The sequence below is a fragment of the Scardinius erythrophthalmus genome (genome assembly GCF_964197995.2).
Source record: "Scardinius erythrophthalmus genome assembly, chromosome: 6".
Classification (NCBI taxonomy): Eukaryota; Metazoa; Chordata; class Actinopteri; order Cypriniformes; family Leuciscidae; genus Scardinius; species Scardinius erythrophthalmus.
Window position 1 is genome coordinate 17843948 of NC_138226.1, and position 19972 is coordinate 17863919.

Here is a 19972-nt window from a genome sequence, read left to right on the forward strand (position 1 = left end):
CGGAACTCAGGACAAGAACAGGTAACAGTACATTAAACAACGACCGACAACCAACAAATGAAGCACAGAGGTTTAAATACACAGACAAACAAGCTAAACAAGATAACAAGGGGGTGTGGCTAATTAGAAACACCTGGGAGAACTAATAAGCAAGAAAAACTACAAAGGACTACAAAACATGACACAGAACAGAAAATAACAAAAGTGCACACAAGACAAGGGAAACACAGGACAGGAAACATTACAATAACAATCATGCGATTAATCGCTATTACATTTTTTTATCGATTGACAGCCCTAGTTATTATACCTTTATTACAATGTAATACATTGTGTAATTATACCTTTATTACAGTGTAATATAAATGTATAATTATGCCTTTATTAAAGTGTGATAATACCTTTATTACAGTGAAATTATACATTGATCACCACATTTCTCAACACATTAAGTCATTTTACGATGCGATAAGGGCTCCCCCTCCCTACAATAGCCAGTTTAACCACTGGGACCAACGATTATTTGTGAAGAATAACTTTAAATAAAACAAAGTGTGAAGACTCGATTACAACTTTTGCAAACCACTAGTAAAGATAAACAAATATGTGCCAGGAATCAAGTGTTGATATAGTAGTGTGGATATAGTAGTGGGGATGGCTGTGCCAGGCTAGTAATCTCTACTACACAATGAGGCCTGCTGGTGGTCATTTTGGTCTTGGTCATACAATTCTATGTTATATAGCTGACCCGGCCCCAGCCCCGGCCCCGGCCACCCATCACAGTCAGGAACGATAATGTGGCCCCCAGAGAAAAAAGTTTGGTGACCCCTGGTCTATGCTGTCATTACACTTTGAATGGCGGGCACTGACGTCACTGCCATTACATGATAGGCTGAGGTGCCTCACGTGATCCAACTTAGCCGTTACGTTACGCTTTCTCCAATGGTAAGAGAGACTAATCTCTGCAGGTTTCTTGCAACAGGTTGTCCGTTCACTCTTCACGTCATTGTGCTGCCATCTAGTGAAAAAACTGTCACAATCTCCTCAACTGACAACATTTTGATTTCATCAGGTAACAGACACACCACCAAAAATATGACATTTTGTTGCAGCAAAGTTCAAAATTTTATATTTTATGTAAACAGAGTCTGTAACTAAGGTTCCACAGCATTTTTTGTAGTCCAGTATTCAATATACACTGCAGTTTAAAAGTTACACACAGTAGTGGCCAAAAGTGTATCTGGAGGGGCTATTTGGGTTACATTATTTAAGATGTCTTTGTTACAGCGTAATTATACATTTAAGTAGCCTTCTAAGTAGCCTAATATTAATTAACCAAGGCCTGGGGCCTGTACCATGATGGTAGTTGAACAAACTCAGGGTTACAGGATTAGTTTGGAGTTGACAAAACCAAACCAATCCAACCTGGCTTTGTTGGAACTATGATGCTGATCATCAACTTTCTCTGTCAACTCTTAGGAGTTTAGGTGTGACATCAGTAGCGAACAGCCAATCACATGCTGAGAAATTCATTTCTCGCGAGAGAAGCAGCGCAATTCACTTATTAAATAAAAGTATTAAATTATTAAGGATTTAAACAAATTTACACAGCAAGAAGAAAATAGCTGTCTATGAAAGAGGACAACTAAAAGAAAAGGTCTCGCTTCTGTATAACAGTGCAAGTAAAAGTTGAAGTTAGTTTATACAGTTGATAAAGGTATAGAGAGAATTGAACATTTAAGCTCACATGCAGTCATTGTTTAGCTTTATCTATTGATTCTAAAGCGTATTTATATTGCCTTTATATATTTATTCATTTAAACTCTGCGTAATAATAATTGATAAACTAAAATTGTACGTGTGATTTATTAAGGGTATAATAATTACATAAATACTATCTAAATCATACAAATTTATTATTCTAAATAAGCATTACTAAAAGCCAGATGATTTTGTCTTTAAAAACCATTTGCTATGTAGTGACCTTTAATTTTGAGTAGAAACTGGTGGAGCGACTTTATCCTTTGCTCACAGCTGATGAAACCAAGTTCGTTTTGCAACCTCTTACCTGGAGCATAACCTGCCCCGGACCAGATTAGCCGTGAAGCGTAAGTTACTATGGCGATGAGCACTGCTAAAAGCCAAACCACTTTCATGGTGCCTAAAACCCAGGGTTGGCGCAAACTAACCTGAAATATACTTGGCTAGCAACCTAAACCGGCTTCATGGTGTAAACAGGTTTCACAGACAGGGCTAGATTAAGCCAGGATTAGGCCTTAGTTAAATCAGGACGTTTAAACTTTAAAGGGGTCATCGGAGGCCCATTTTCCACAAGTTGGTATGATTCTTTAGGGTGTTCTTGTAAAGTTTGTAATATACTTTGGTTAAAATTCCTCAATGGTTGTGTAAAACAATACCCTTTTAACATCCTCAAAAACAGCTTTGTTCACAGTGACCTGTTTCGGTGCATGTCTTTTTAAATTATTAAAATTTAATTAATCAATCAACGATACTATTGATCAGCATTACCAAGCTTTGTTCACAGTGACCTGTTTCGGTGCATGTCTTTTTAAATTATTAAAATTGAATTAATCAATCAACGATACTATTGATCAGCATTACCAAACGTGGACGTTCCACTAGAAACAAACATTGATGTATTGTTTTAATTTATTACTGTGAAGCTGCTTTGATACAACCTATGTTGTGAAAAGCGCTATATAAATAAACCTGACTTGACTTGACTTGACTTAAATGATAATGAGCAACTGCTCACCCCACCTCTCTCTTCCATGGAGGGTGTCGAATGGCTGAGGGCAGAAATATGCTAATACGGGACAGTCCGTCAGCGGTCGTGGGCGGAGTATGAGCATTATGACATCATAGTGCTCAGAAAATCCAAACGCCTGATTATTGAGTGTTTAGACTTTTTGAGCATAAAAAAAAAGGAGTGAATGGATTTTTGTCATTGTATGGTGGTTGTGTCCACACACTGCAAAGACACATTTATATGCAAACACCTTATAAAAGTGAATTTTGCATCCGATGACCCCTTTAAGTAACTTTTTTTTTTTAAATGGAACTGACATATTTGAAGATACTGTATGTCAGTTGCAAGATGCTTTCAGTCAAGTCAGGGACTAGGCTTGTTTGTGAAAACCAGGCATACATGTACTTACTATTGGGTTAGGAATAGGTTTGATTTAGGGTTAGTTGCATGCAATTATGCATAATAACTACATGTAACATGTATAACAAGGACACTGTAAAAATAAAGTGTTACCGATATTTGACTCTACAAGTTCAATTAAACCATCAAAATATGTGGAACATATTTTATATATATTAAATATTTTAAATATGAGGGCAGAACAATACACTAAACTTAGTTAAGGTATTCGTCTGACAAAATTATTTGGCAAAAAACACTACAGCTACAGGTTTTATTATACCATGCAAAAAGTCACAAATAAAACAGTTGAATCCAAGCACAACTACACATAAACTGCAAATGCGTTAAAGATTTTGTGAATAAAGGGTAAAGATGTCAATTTTTCTAGGCCGGACATCACTTTTGGCCACTTCTGTACACTGTGAAATACTCACAAGAGTCAAAACAAGCCTCTGTGTCTTTTACCCTTTTGGAAGTAACAGTTAGGTTGGGAGGCTCTGCTACTTAGATTTTAGGACTTTATGGAAGTTATCACAAAGACTTTTAATCATTGCATCAATTCACTCATTTACATGGTTTTAATCATGGACCCTGCTTGAAGTATTTAATATAAATATGTAGTGATATTAATTTGTTTGCCATTGAATTATTGAAGTGGATGCCATGTAGTAGAGCTGAAGCCCTATGTCACTTTACAATACTAAATACATTTAAATTCACACAACGAACATATTTAATAAATTAACAAGATCAGACAAAGACAAAACACATGAGATACTCTTCTTAAAAAGTCTCATTTATTGTTGACGTCATATCACAAGACCTGATCACATGAGCACACAGACTGACATAAACCGAAGCATATAAGGAAATTAACCTTTAAAACGGTGACAGACAGTGGTACAGAGTGTTGAAGAATGAAGAGGAATGTCTACCGGTGTTAACTACCAGCATTTCAGTTAAAAGCAGGTATTTACATTGTTAAGACCTAGGCTAATCTTATGGTTCTTGGGATGGTTTCAAGACTGGCTGTCTGAAGATGAGACAATTTCAGATGCAGATGATAAGGCAACAGGTATTCAAGCACCTGAGAGAAGGGCTGCACTACAGGGGGCATGATTAAAAATAAAATGGCAATGATAAAATGTATATATACAGATAAAAATTTCCTATATGAATGTTTCCAATTTGTTTTTAAAAGCATAATGAAGGTTACAGTAGCTCCTTCCATTTAAAAAGGCACTTTCATGTCTTCCAGTTGAAAGTGCACTGCTCCCCCTACTGGTTGTAGTGGTGAAGTCAATTTCTCTGTCTTTGGTCCCGGTTAGACAGGAGACGAGGCTGACCGAGTCTGCGGCTTGACGTGGATTGAGGGCTGCATGTGCATGGACACCCAATCAAAACCCAGCAGCTTTACAGTTTGGGCTGGCTTGATAACTTTATCTTCAGATTCTCGGCCAGTTTGTCCAAGAACTCAAAAGTGTTGAGGTAATCTGAGCGTGCAACACTTCAAAGAAATAAACAGAAAGAAATGCATATATAAATATCAGAACTATCCTTGCACAGGCATGGATATACTTTAAAAACTGTATTTTTAAAAGAATTCATGCTGTCTTTTGTAAGTCCCCTATAAGTCATCATCAAATCCCTATGTCTAACACCACTCTATAACTGACAAAACCATAATAACCGAGAAATCTATCTAATGACCTTCAGTAAATACCATATATTTTAGAGCAAGTGACCCAGAGTAGATAATGAACGTACCCAGACATGCCCTTGATGCAGATGGCCAGGTCCTTGGTCATGAAACCAGCTTCAATGGTCTCGATACAAACGGCCTCTAGTGCCTCAGCAAACACACGCAGCTCTGCGTTCTTATCCAGCTCCGCCCGGTGCAGCAGCCCTCGCGTCCACGCAAAGATCGAGGCTGATGGGATAAAATTGTGAGTCTATGAATTTGCATTGTGAGACAAGCATTGTTTTTATATGATCGTGAACAGTTTCTATGGCATCATCTGTGGATTTATTGATTAAGACTGGTAATCAAGTAAGTGTTTTCCTCACCGATGGGGTTGGTGGACGTCTCCTTGCCCTGCTGGTGCATACGATAATGTCGCGTGACGGTGCCATGGGCTGCCTCAGCTTCTACCGTACGCCCGTCAGGACATATGAGCACGCTGGTCATCATACCCAGTGACCCATAGCCTAGAGACAGAGACCAAAAAGTTTACTCACTATAAATTTCATCATTCTTTCATAATACATTCACAAAGAGTAATGCCAACCCATTACGCAAATTCACGATAGGGCTTAAATGAATGCATATTTCACACCCGGTCATCACAAAAACACGCATAAGATTTTAACTCAAAATTATACACTACCATACAAAAGTTTAAATGCTTTTGAAAGATGTTTATTTTATGCTCACCAAGGCTGCATTTATTTGATCAAAGTACAGTAAAACTGTAATATTGTGAAATATTATTAGAATTTAAACAACAGTTTTTAGTTTTAACATATTTTCAAATGCAATTTATTCCTGTGATGGCAAAGGCATTACTCTAGTCTTCAAGGTCACATGATCCTACAGAAATCATTCTAATATGCTGATTTGTTTTTTGTTTTTGTTAAAAAAAAAAAAAGGGAATTATATTAATGTAAAAGTCTTTACTGTCATTTTGAATCAACTTGATGCTTCTTTGCAGGATAAAAGTATTTTATTTTGTTTTTCAAAAAATGAAAATAAAAATAAAGAAATCTCATTGACCTCCAACTTTTCAATAGTAGTATACACTGAGATAATCCATCGTTGTTATTATGTTCAGTGCTGACCAATTCATTTATTCCATAGAATGTTTGGCATTGGTTGGCATTCTACATACTTGCAGATATATTGTTGAACATCAAAAACCTACCTCTTGTCCATATGCTATTATTCCGTCACACTTTTTTAAACAAAAAAGTACTGGTACGGTCCCTGACTACCTAAAATATGCTTCAGTTACTCCCCTTCTGAAAAAATCTAATCTTAATATATCTGACTTAAGTAATTTCAGACCAATTTCTAATCTTCCATTTATCTCAAAAATCTTTGAAAAGGTTGTTTTCACTCAATTACAATCTTTTCTGAGAACAAATTCACTATATGATACTTTCCAGTCAGGATTTAAGAAACTACACAGCACCGAATCCACTCTATTGAAAGTTACTAATGACATTATGCTGGCTACAGATAATGGGAGTGCTGTTGCACTGGTCCTTTCAGATCTCAGCTCTGCTTTCGATATGGTTGATCATACAATTTCTCGACTGAATAATTACGTTGGCATTCAGGGTACCAGACTTCTTTAACCAACAGAAACTTTTCTGTACGCATTGGAAATCATACTTCCTCAGTAGCACATCTTTCCTGTGGTGTACCACAGGGATCTATTCTAGCTCCGATACTATTTTCTTTATATTTGCTGCCACTTGGTTCCATCTTTTCCAAATTCAGAGTATCATTTCATTTATACGCTGACAACACCCAACTGTACTTCCCATTTAAACAAAATAATTCAAGCTCTTTAGAAGTCCTGCTTGCATGTTTTCAGGAAGTGAAACCATGGCTTACACACAATTTTTTAGCTTTAAATTAGAATAAAACTGAAGTAATACTGTTTGGACCAAGTGATTTCAATGACTCTGGTATTCCGGACCTTGGCGAGTTAAATTCTCATGTTACCTCATCTGCAAAAAAAATGTAGGTGTTCTTTTTGATTCAGGCCTGAAGTTTGATAAACAAATTAATTCCATCGTAAAAATCATGTTTCTTTCACTTGCAACGTCTTGCAAAAGTCAAATCTTTTCCCTCTCCAAAGAACTTCAAAATAGTCATTCATGCGTTCATCACCTCACAACCTGACTATTGCAATTCACTCTATTTTGGAGCTAACCAATCATCTATCGGGCGTCTTCAATCAGTTCACAATGCTGCTGCCAGGCTGTTGACTGGTAGTCGAAAAATCGATCACATCTCTCCTATTTTAACTTCTTTACACTGGATACCGGTCAAACTGAGAATGGTTTTTGTTTTTAAATCGTTACACGGCCTAGCACTAGGATACTTTGATTTAATACATTCTACTACTATCGATCAGAACAGTGTCATCACTTGCCACTTTTAAATCAAAGCTTAAAACACATTTTCTTAATGTGGATCTTTAATGCATTTATCAATTTTGAATTGTAATATATTTAATGTATTATTTAATTTCTTGTCTGTAATTGTATCGATTGCAACTTTTGTTTTTGATTATATTGTCCTGTTCAGCACTTTGTTCAACCATGGATTGTTTTTAAATGTGCTTTATAAATAAATAATGAAATTAATGAAAAATGGTTGGGTGCAAAAGATAAATATCTAAAATAATATGTGGTCATTTCACTGCATGTTAGTTTTACTCACCCTGAGCTACAGAGTCTGACTGCACATCTCCATCATAGTTCTTACAGGCCCAGATAAAGCCACCCTCAGACTTCATGGCCTGAGCCACCATGTCATCAATCAGCCGATGCTCATACCAGATGCCTTTGGCCTCATACTGAGCCTTGTAGTCTCTGCAACACACACACACACACACACACACACACACACACACACACACACACACACACACACACACACACACACACACACACACACAGTGTCAGAATGCTATTGTAACAAAATCAACTTATATAATGTTTTCTGAATTTTTATCCAGCTTGTTCAGTGTGCGCATAATTATGATTAATAATTATGATTAAATGTTTATGCTTTAATGCCATGACAGGAGAAAATATTTTATAATGAAAAATGCCATGCGTTTATTGATTTAAGCCATTAAAAAAATTGTTTTATAACAGGCAGATTTTCACAGTTATCATACATACTGTAAAAGCACTCAATGCTTCTTTAGTTCAAAAGACCCTGTTTAACTAGATCAAGGTCAAATTATTCAGTGACAATTCAAATGCAACCATTTCATGGTTACTCACTTTTCATAGATCTCCTGGAAAATATCTTTGAAACGGCCATCATATTTCTTCAGGATGGTGTTCTTGGTGCTGAGATACATCGGCCAGCCTTTGGTCAACCCCATCTGTAAAGAGCTGTGAGCAAAGTCCCGGATTGAGCTGTCTGTGTTGTACATTCCCAGAGCAACTCCACCAGTACCTGAACATATATAATCATGACATTTGTCAAGAAAACCTGGTCTGAAAGCAGATATGCGTGAGCAAAATTATATTTAGAATCAAGTAGGCTACATTCCAAATTATTTCAAATCCAACCAAATCCAACCTAATGAGTGGAGAACAGGAGGGCTTCTTAAAGAAAAACAGGTCTGTGAGAGCCGGAATTCTTACTGGTTGGTAGGTGATCAAATACTTATGTCATGCAATAAAATGCTAATCAATTATTTAAAAATTATACAATGTGATTTTCTGGATTTTTGTTTTAGATTCCGTCTCTCACAGTTGAAGAGTACCTATGATAAAAACTACAGACCTCTACATGCTTTGTAAGTTAGCCTGGGAAAACCCAGACAACTTCCGGCAAATTCAGATTTGCTCGAGAAGTAAGTCTGGCAAAGAGCTCATTCAAGCCCGTTTCCATGGCCTAGAAATCGCGGCACCAATCAGAAACGTTGAGGTGGGCTTTACACAATGACGATCGCTCTGATTGGTTTTAGGTCTATCCAATTGCGCCCAGAGGCATTTGAGCGACGTCCGTTCAACTTTTAAATGCATTATTATATTCAAATTGCAAACACATGAGGACAGTCTCCATGAAAGACCCACTGGCAGATGAACGTGCTACTACATTTCTCTCCGAAACGGTAGGAAATTAAATTAGATTTAATAGAGGATTTTAACTGTGACACGATGATTGACAGGGCAGTTTAAGTGACAGGATGCACGCGACAGATCCGTCCGATAAAGATGACGAAGTAGTCTGTCCCAAAGCTTGCCTACTTTTTTGCTACACATTCAAAAGTAAATACCTTTTCTTCACAAAAAGATGACGATCGCTCTGATTGGTTTTAGGTCTATCCGACGTCCGTTGGTGACGCTCCTTTGGAAATGATTTGTCTATGGAGCTTTGCCAGACCATAACTCATTTACAACTGAGAATGGTCTGGTTTTAACCAGGCTATTTGTAAGTGGGAAACCTGCAAAATCGGCAGTGTATCAAATACTTGTTCTCCCCACTGTATATATATGGGGAGCAGGGATGGATTACTGACCGGGCCTATGGGGCCAGTGCCCAGGGGCCCTAGACTACCAGAAGCCCGGGGGGGGGGGCCTGGGGTTTAAGGCCACGCAATCCAGTTTGGTTCAGAAAACCCATTAACAATGAAAACAAATGTTTATTAATGCTGTAATATATGTGTCCCATAGCCTACACAAGGCCTCTTAAACAAGGCACTTGGACTATGAGGGCTCCCTGGAACTTACTGTTTGGCCCTATGTGAATATGAAGGCCCTGTGGAGTTACACATTTAAGAATCTGTATAAGATCTGCTGATCTTATGTCCTTACATAACATAACATGAAAAACTAAGGTAGAGCATGTTGAATTTAGCATTTAAGGTTATGATGATGTCATCAGCTGTTAATCAAAGTTTCCAGCAATAGATTTCTGCCAGTCCTGTTCTCTGTATTGTAAGGTAAATGAGTCAGATTACTGAGACTCTCACTTTCAAATTATATTTATTAGAACCACTCTTTGAGCTTATTTTTTTTGTGTGAAAGGTATTAGAAAAATAACTATTTATTATTACAGCATAACTGCCCATTTTCCCCAAGTTGAATTGAGACTAAATTTTTAAACATTGCCTAATTTTTTATTTTCCTCATTTGCATATTTTTTGGTTGCCTAATTATAAATGATCCAACAAAATGGAACTAGACTGGAGAGCAATAGAGTATGTTTTAGCATAGCTATTATTTAACTGTAAAAAGTAAAAGCGTACACCCTTCACTCTACTGTTGTTTGAACGACTATAAAAGATGCACCTTCAAATAAAAAAGGCAATTAAGCAGCGTGTATATTGGAAATTACAGCTTTTTTTTTTCACACTCAAAACATTCGGGGCTGAAGCCCCGGCAAAATCGACTGACGCCGCGTCTGATTAAAAGTAACCTGCCTTGTCTTGTCTATTGGTGTCAGTGGCCTCTTTGCTTCAGGATTTTTCTTTGCGTGAAAAAACGGAGAGCAGTGTCAACACGATGCGTGAGATTTGGCAGCCCTGGCTTTGGAGATAATTGGCCCCAGGGCCTTTACAAGTCATAATCCATCCCTGATGGGGAGGGATTAATGATGAATTCATTAATGAAAGATTAATTTAAAAAAATAAGAATGGTAAATTTTGATTTCACAGTAGCTTTAAAAAAAATATTCTAAACATAATTTTACAACACCAATACTATTTTAAATCACTGTAGGTTACCTTCAAAGTCATGGACAACAAACTTAAGCGTCTCCCCTCCGTTTTTGGGAGTGTACGTCATTTCCACTGTTCCAGGGCCCGGGACAACAAAATCTGTAGCTTTGTACTGTAAAAGTGAAGAGGACATGTCATTTCAGAAGAGGTTTTACCTGTAACGTGATCTTACCAAGATTAAAGGATGTTTTCTTAGGCATGTACATTTTGATAAAACAGCAGCGATATGAAAAAACCCCCAGAACAAATTCACAATTAAACTTAATAATAGACATTGTAATATATGCACGATATATGTAGGAGCTCCTCACCTGGTCACCATGTGCGTGTCTGCCAATAATTATAGGCTTGATCCAGCCTGGAACCAAGCGGGGAATGTTTTTGCAGATAATAGCCTCTCGGAACACAGTGCCACCCAGGATGTTCCTAATTGTTCCATTGGGAGAGCGCCACATCTTCTTGAGCTTGAACTCCTCCACACGCTTCTCATCAGGAGTGATGGTGGCGCACTTGATGCCAACGTTGTAGCGCCTCACAGCCTCCGCCGCCTCAACCGTCACCTTGTCGTCGGTGGCATCACGGTTCTCCATTCCCAGGTCAAAGCTACCACACACACACACACACACAAAAAAAAAAAAAAAAAAAAAAAAAAACTTGAGTTTTGCTCATCTATGAGAACTACTCTGTGATGTCCTTGACATTTTAATAATCATTATGCATTTCTTTGCAAATTATATTTTAGCAGTCAAAAAGTCTGATAATTATAAAGCACTATTATAAAGGTTCTATTATTGATGCCGATTCAAGTGGAAAGGAAGAAAAATGCGTTGTATAAACCTTAATGCCAGAGACGCAAGCACGCAGCCATCTTCAGAATTTTGTGGTAGCTCTGTATTTTTCTATGACATTGCTGTAGAAGAGTAATTAGCTGGTGAAGTGGGTTTACTTATTGTAGAGTTAAAGGTGCTATATGTAGTTTTTCTACTAAAATGAATCTTATTCTACTAAAATGAATATAAAATTTTATTGCCTGTGTGTGAAGGGGTTGTAATCTCACATTAAAATTATCCACTTTGAGGGTTTTGCTATTACCTCTGAAAGCAAGTATTCTTATTTTTATGTGAAGGTGCCGGGTCGGATTTACCGCGAAATCCAGTGACGTCACCTGCATGCGCGCTCCCGAGCCTCTCGCCTCGTCTACTGACTTTGCACTCAACAGTGACGAAGCTGCAACTTATGACATGGAGTCTGCTAACACTAAGAAACGACCTGCTCCCAGCACAAGAAAGACTCCAACACAAACTCCACATAATGATAAAAAACTAAAAAAAGTTTTATCTGCTGAAGCTTGTCAGGCCAAACGTGAATCAGATCAACTTCGGACGAAAACACGGATAAACATCGGCAGGGCTTTTGAATCATGGAGAAACCTCCGCTGTGTATTGGTTGCAATCTGAAACATCACCGCTAGAGGCCGCTGAAAACTACATATAGCGCCTATAACTAAAGTTATCATGAGCATTGTAATGTTTGAAGCAGATGTCATAACAAATGTCAGTAAACCGGGAAGATTCTAAATTAGTTAATTCATAAATCTGTAAGATCTTATCTTCTTGCTGTGGAAATACAAACCGGAAGACAGGCTACATAAGGTCTCTACTAGCTTATAACCTGTCTGAGCTGTAGTGCAGTGGACTGTCACATGCTCGGAACTAGTGCTGCACGATTAATCGTATCGCAATCGCGATGTCAAGCCTACGCGATTATATGACGCAAAATGCTGCGATTTTATATTAAATAAACAAATTAGCGCTGTTAACGCACTTATTAATGCAAATGCTTTTAAACCATTCATGCGCGATAAAACATAAAAGAACGCGCTGCCTGTGAATGTCCTCCTGACAGACACACACACAGAGATAGACGCGCGCCAGTATCAAGTTCTCTTTAGCGGTAGAACGAACAACACACATGTATGCCAAAATGAACGCGCTGCCTGTGAATGTCCTGACTGTGACAGACAGAAAGACTCGCGCTAATATCGTGCGTGCGCACAAAACAGCATGACAGAATACAGTTCTCTTTCGAGCTTGAACGAACAATAACACACACAATTATGCCAATATGTCTTTTTGTCGAGTGTCTTCATAACATAAGAGTAGTCTTATGATGAACATGAAGAGTTGTGATGACTCGTGAAAGAATGAGGCGCATGTGAGATCCGCGTCTCTGACAGCGGCTGGTCTTAAAGGGACAGTACACAGTAGCCACTAATTATATCTGTCGCTAAGTTATTCTTTTATTTTTCAATTTTTTTTATTTTTTATTATTATTTTTCTTTACCCCTGACATGTATGGTTATATGTACTCTTGTATGTAAATTATGTTTTGTTCTTGTTAAAATGCAATAAAAAAAAGAATCTGTCGCTAAAGTTAATCAAAGAACAAAGGGAACAGAGAAAAACACTCACTGCTCTTGACTAAAGAACTTTTTTCTTTAGGCTGATTATCACTAATCTGTGTGTGCATTTATTGTCCTTGAGAACCAAGCAAGTTGACTCATGAAACCATTTGTTTATTATATCGCATATCGCAATCGTAATCGCAATATTGACCTCAATTATCGCAATATGACATTTTCCCCAAATCGTGCAGCCCTACTCGGAACACATACGAGCAGGTTTGAGTCTGACCTGGGTATTGTTCCGATCCCATTCCCTTCTCTTACCCCTACTTTCCTGCCTACATAATCCTTTACAATAAAAATGTCTAAAAGATATATATTTTTTAAAAAGTTTATAACTCAGTTCATACTGACAGCCAAATTTGTAAAGTTGGACTCGGAACACGATCAGAACACTAGCAGTCAGAAGATGGCGCCCACGGCACACTTTAAATGAGGTCAATGGGAAACTAGAGCCATGGTAATTTAGCACAAAGACACTGTTCCAGTGAACTGAAACAGAAGAGTTCATTTATGAACTTTTCTATTTGAATATATTTTTAAATGTAATTTATTCATGTGATGGCAAAGCTGAATTTTCAGCATCATTACTCCAGTGAGTCTTCAGTGTCACATGATCCGTCAGAAATCATTCTAATATGCTGATTTGCTGCTCAAGAAACATTTCTTATCATCAATGTTGAAAATAGTTGTGCTGCGTGCTTAATATTTTTGTGGAAACCAGCATTTCAGGATTCTTTGAAGAATAGAAAGTAAAAAAACAGTATTTCCCTGAAACAGAAATCTTGTAGAACATTGGAAATATTTTACTGTCACTTTTGATCAACTGAATGCATCCTTCTTACTGAACAAAAGCATTAGGCCTAATTACTTTCAAAGAATAATAATAATAATAATAAAAAACTGTACTGTCACTAAACTTTTAAATGGTAGTGTACATGCTTTTTTGCCTTGTTGTAGGGGCACAACATATGTGGAATTCTGTAGAAAGCATTTTAAACATAGTAAAATGTGTTAACAGATAAAATGATTTCATTTATTATTCATATCCCCATGCATTTAATTCAGTAAATACTTTGTGATCTCCAGCTACCAAACACATGCCTTCAAACCTTTGAATAGTCAGGAATCTCCAAACTAAAGTTAAATCCATGCTGATTTAAATTCATCCAAGCAACTCTCACTTGTGCTCTGAGCAGATGAGCAAATGAAAGGCCTCATCTGTTCTGGATATGTGTGACTGAAATAATGAAGGCGTCTTCTCAGAGTCTCTACAACTAGCGAGGAAGAGTGTGACACACTTTACACGCTTTAGATAGAGCATCCCTGAGCTACAACACAGGGGGGCGGAACTTTCCCATACTTTCCTTGTTCTCGGGCCTCGCTATTGTGAAGTATCCTGTGACCTTTCACCCACTTTACTTCCACTCCCTGGTGCGATAAAGATTGTGAAAAACTGTTGGTGGCGCTAGTGGATTTAGACATTTCAGAACAATTTATCATACATTTTCAGGGGCTGTCATAGACTTAGCTCAGTTTAATCCGTCAATAAAAGCCTCTAGTGCTCAACAATGCGACTAAAGGATGTTGAGAGGTAAAGACACGCAAACAATCTTAAAACTCAAGCTCAAAGAGCAGTTCAGTGACTGAATGAACATGCATCAGGAGATCCCTCTTAAGTGACGACACCTTGTTTGCTAACGAACTGATAATGCTCTTATCTGACTGATACGGTTTTAGTTTGCACTATTTTACCATACTTCAGGTCAAGTTCATGCACTTTATTTATACTTCATACTTCATAGCTAAAGAGCCACTCAGATTAAACTGTTACCATAAGCTCAAAGTTCAGATGCTGACGATTCATGACAATTTCAAGCACAGAATGCGATGTTAAGTAATACATGTTCTAACTTATGGGATGATAACACTTCTCTTTGGCCTTGAGGATTACCACATTGTGGCCTGAGAAAAACAGGAAATGTCATATTTGTCAAACTTGGCAGGTACCTTCTCAGTGGTGTGATTATTGTTAGCAATGCAGTTTTTGGCACTAAAATAAATATGTGGTAAATATCAAAATAATAAAAACATTATTTGAACAATAAATATTCATTAATTATTTTTAGAATATATAGAAATAAAAAGATTTTGAAAAGAAGTCCATATTACTTTATAATCACTTTAGAAACAGTAACTATAGTGATATGGCATCAACTTTAGTACTATGGTTACCCTGGCAAATGTTTGTAATGCATGACTAATTGGCAGTAAAGTTGCATTAAATCAGATTAACGTGTACATAAGGGAAATCAAATATAATGAGAGAAACGCACACACACACGCACACGCACACACACACACACACACACACTTAATCTCACCTGTGCAGGTCCAGCTCCAGATAAGGAAAGATGAGTTTCTCTTTTATGAGCTCCCATATTACCCTAGTCATCTCATCTCCTTGCATCTCGACCACAGAACCGGCTTTAATCTTCTGAGACATTTTGGACCCTGCAAGATTGATGACAGTTATATGTGAAGATGTGTTAGCACTTACTACCTGAAAAATGGATAGATTCCATTGAGAAAAAAGTTACACAACCAGTGAGTCAGCATTTTTGACTTAAACCCGTTTTAACTGACAGCATTTTTGAACGTGCAGACTAATAAGCACCACATGTCCAATTTAGAAGTCTGTAGCATGTACCAAAAAAAAATTTTATGGTTTACAATGTTTTATTTTTAAACATTGCAGTGCCATGCTGTTCTTTTAAGGACCTTGGACTAAAATGCAAGTACAGTTCAGTATGGTATTTCTATCTCAGTACTAATGTCACAGCTAGTGAAACAGTTGGTTATTCTCATGTTTCATGTATTTTCAGCTAAACTAACAGCACCTGACAGACAGGCAGCCATTGTGTAATATGACACTGGCCTTTTATCCACCACGACAGATTAAGTGCATCATTGTATCAATTGTGTGTCACTATTAATTTTTTTTTTTTTTTTTTGTTCCACGAACTGGTACTGATTACATAAAGCAACTAGAACAAAGGTCAAATACAGGGCGTGAAATACTGATTTACACATAACTTGATGTTGTATTAATAAATGAATCGTAATGAAGCTTTCGACGAATGTGGGGGTTATTTTACGATTTGTCGTAAAAAATTATTAATGCAACATAAACAATTAATTAAATATGTCAATTATATACGATCAGCGAGATTGTAACAAGGTCTTTTCTGATGAATGCACCACTTTATAGTGTTTTCTTCGATAATGCTCAGCATACCGGTAGCACTTTGCAGGAGACGTAAAAATCAAACGACAGCGACTGTAATGTTTAGCAAACAATCTAAGTCTCACAACCCAATATACGAAGCCTACCTTTTCTCTTAAGGTTGTACGGGAGTAAATGAAGAGATATCAGATGGTCGATGTGTTCTTATGGAAGCTTGAAAGGTTTTGGACTGGTCTTGGAAGGCGTTGTTTTCGTATCAGCTGAGCGGACGGCATAGGCTCTCCCCTGCTCTGCACTCCTCAATCAGATAATCATCCACCAATCCAAGAGAATAAGGAACTAACTCAAACGACTAGCCCCTCCCTCATTATGAATCATATTTGGAGGCATGTTTCTGGACAATTAGCTGTTTGAAGTGGGAAAGACACTGAATTCCTCTAGGTGGCGCTATACAGCTCAAAAAAACGAATCCTTCGTTGAGCTGCACATTTTCCATTTTCTTCACCTCTAAAATTATGCAAATAATTAAGCAATGACTTTGAAAAAAACTAATACAAAAAATCACTTAGAAGACAAAACACATTTAGATATGTTCTGACATCCACAAAAAAAAAAATTGTTGTTTTTGTGTCAATTAGTTCATTATGCAATTTTACACAATTTTAACATTTTACCTGACTTCTGACTTTCACACTGAATTCTGACGTTTAATTTTTGGTAATATTGTAGTTTCGGCCAATATTTTAAACATAAATGCAAAACAACAACAACAACACCTCTCATCCTCTCATTAAAATAAATTGATGATCTTAACAAAAAAGGGCTTATCTTAAGGTCAATTTTGATTAATAAATTTGATGTTTTTGTGTTTTATGACGCATGGATTGGATTTCATTAACGCAAAAAACAAACAAAAAAAAACATCTAACTCAAACTATTATTATCATTAGTAAAGTCTGATTCAGCGAGGAGAAAATACCACGTGACTACGGCGGCCGTCTTGTCAATATTTATTTTATTATTGATTTACACCGAACTGAAAACAAACAATGAAGAGTTGAAACAGAAAAATATTTTTAGACCCATCGTTCCTGACAACTTCGAGACAATCCGGGCCACCATGCCCTGCCCATTTTAGACACTCCATTTTAGACAGACGACTACCTGTAATTCTACTCACTTTTATCGTACTTCTATGATCCTTCCTTACACGTCTATCTAAATTTCTATTTTAAGGTATTGCGTTCTATTTAAAGGTAAATGCTGTCACGCCTGTCAAGTATGCAGTCAATTGGTGTAACATACTACCGCGTCATAAAAGTGCGTCTCTTGACCAAAGTAACAGAATTGTTTCCCCAAAGTAACAGAAAGCGGTAGCCTATACCAATTGCAATATGCATAACCCAAATTGTTAATGGTTTTGAAGCAGCCCTTACACACAAAACAAATGGGTGATTATCACACATCCTGCTAACTTTTAGCAACAAAAGCATAAGAAACAGTATAATAGACAGATACAGGTTCAGCCTACCTCCAAAACGCATTCTGTTTCTTGAGCAGTCCATATTCCCAGTCCACCATCACGAGCTAGCTGCTCTTCATGTGCGAAACGGTAGCCTATTTATCATCTGAGTTCGCGTGAGCAGTAACGATCCATGTAAGTGAGCAGTCGTTTGATATCTCACTGTCTCCTGCCTGAGTGCAGAATTCAGACTTACCGGCAGATGTCACCATTTCATTGTTTGTAAGTCTCCAAGTGTGGGCGCCACAACCATATTTTGTAATTTATACCGATGTGTATTGTAAAGCTTGGACACAGGGGTTTTCAGTATTTCAAATGACACGGAGCCCCAAATATGAACACCCTTATGCGAGGGACCCCAATTCTAAAATGACAGCTATAGTATTTTCATAAAGACCCCATTTACAGTATACTATAAAAAATGTATTATTTAATTTGTTTGTTTATTTTAATCATTTTTTTTAAATCAAAAGCATGTATTTATTTATTTTTACATTGTTTTTCTCGAAACTTTTCCACGAACCCCTAATGGTCCTCTGAGGCTCCACGTTTAAAAACCCCTGGTTTAGCATTCCTAAAATCTGCCTTTTATTTTGTATATTTTTATAGCAATGCAAAATTTGTTTTAAAGGGAATCCTGATAAGTCAAATTGCAAACTGAATGAATGGACCCAAGTTAAGGCTATGGCCTAATATCCTTTGGAATCTTTTGGGCATTGGTGAGTCTGCAGGCCAAGGTGACACATTTTACATTTGGGAGTTTGAGTTTTTAGCATAGAAGAGAAAAAGAAGAATGTTTTTTTTTAAGTTGAAAGGTTAGATATAAAGTAAGATAAACTTGCTATGCTTGTTACATTTTTTATTCTTCTCTTTATATTTTGAACTACAGTATTTCCACCTCAGTGGTGAGTTGTGAAATAGTTTTAATTTTTTTTTGTCAAATCACGTTCAATTGTTAGTCTAGTTATATGTTGTTCCATGGAGACACTGTATTTTATTTCTTCTATATAAAAATGACAATGACAGTAAAGATTATTCCCCCCCCATTATTCTGGTATTATTAACAACACACATATTGACCGAGTACACATTAAATATAAAATAAATGGTCAGGTTTAACAGTAAAACACTCTTGAACACATAGTTAAACTGTTTTTTATATTATTTTTTAAATATTTTTTTTTATTATACTGTTTGATTTATGAATCAGTAACAAATAAAGATGATGTAGATGATAAAAAGGAGAAATCACACAAATGCTATGTTCTTAGCAGAAACATTACATCTAGTGCAAAAATGCAGATTTTTTTTAACAATAAAAAAAAAAAAAATCAAGTGGTGTAACCAAGTGAAAAGTACCAAAATGCTTGCCTTGAATTTTACCTTTTTCACTTTATTATATTTTCCAAAAACATTTTCAGACATGGCTTTCAAGGTAAAACAAATGTATTGTAACTGAAAAAAAGTTTTTTATTTTATTTTATTTGGCTATACGAATTTTTTTTTTTTTTTTAAGAATTAACTATATGCAAACATGTATTTTTAAATAATTCAAGAGTTTAAAAAAATATCTCTAAACAGTTACACTATACATTGACAAATGTAAATATTATAGAGGTGAAGACTATTCAAGTCATTTTTAATGTATTTTAAATATCTTACCAAATTTGTTTTGTTTTTCGACTATTTCATCTGAACAAAGAACCTTCCATAAATAATAAAAAGACAATGGAGCTGGCACAAGGGTTATAGCCTCCTCACCAGACCCTGCTCACCACGTGACGTGACATCTGCTGGCTATAGCAACTAGAGAACGCCAGTAATATTGATGTAGAGAGAAAGGATCGTGGTGGCACAGAGGAGTACACACGGCATCAGTGCGCAGTCGCTTCACCAGTCGGAGCTCCGGTCTCCAGCGCTGCCGTTACGCACAGGTTCATCTCATCACCAAGCACCTGATTTACAGTGACAAGTACGCGGATTTTCGCCCTCTTTATGACACGATGTAAGGCAGATATGTGGGCTTTCCGTTGAGGGATATGGTCACTGCTGAGCTGCCAAAGTGGAGCCGCACGTATCACGGATCGGGGCG

The 19972-nt window shown here is 36.9% G+C and overlaps 1 protein-coding gene across 3 annotated transcripts; it reads right to left on the bottom strand.

Moving 5' to 3' along the window:
- Positions 1-3430: 3430 nt before the first annotated feature.
- Positions 3431-18200, bottom strand: idh1 (isocitrate dehydrogenase (NADP(+)) 1). 3 transcript variants are annotated; one of them, XM_081368500.1, is made up of 10 exons: positions 17890-18049; positions 16505-16648; positions 15496-15625; positions 10959-11250; positions 10654-10759; positions 8198-8375; positions 7626-7777; positions 5240-5380; positions 4940-5102; positions 3431-4679 (listed from the first exon to the last, which is right to left on the bottom strand). In XM_081368500.1, the coding sequence occupies exons 3-10, from the start codon at positions 15615-15617 to the stop codon at positions 4586-4588; spliced, it is 1248 nt and encodes a 415-aa protein (XP_081224626.1). In that variant the 5' UTR covers positions 15618-15625; positions 16505-16648; positions 17890-18049; the 3' UTR covers positions 3431-4585. The 3 variants fall into 3 exon arrangements, with proteins under 3 accessions (XP_081224626.1, XP_081224624.1, XP_081224625.1); XM_081368498.1 differs by lacking the exon at positions 16505-16648 and having other exon boundaries at positions 17890-18200; XM_081368499.1 differs by lacking the exon at positions 17890-18049 and having other exon boundaries at positions 16505-17715.
- Positions 18201-19972: the final 1772 nt, after the last annotated feature.

Excerpts from the sequence above, each read along its gene's own strand:
- idh1 (XM_081368498.1), bottom strand. The coding sequence starts at position 17,923 with ATGGACTGCTCAAGAAACAGAATGCGTTTTGGAG. Across the intron at positions 7,778-8,197 it reads TTCCAGGAGATCTATGAAAA|AGACTACAAGGCTCAGTATG; the intron begins GTGAGTAACCAT and ends TGTGTGTTGCAG. Across the intron at positions 5,103-5,239 it reads GACGTCCACCAACCCCATCG|CCTCGATCTTTGCGTGGACG; the intron begins GTGAGGAAAACA and ends TTATCCCATCAG.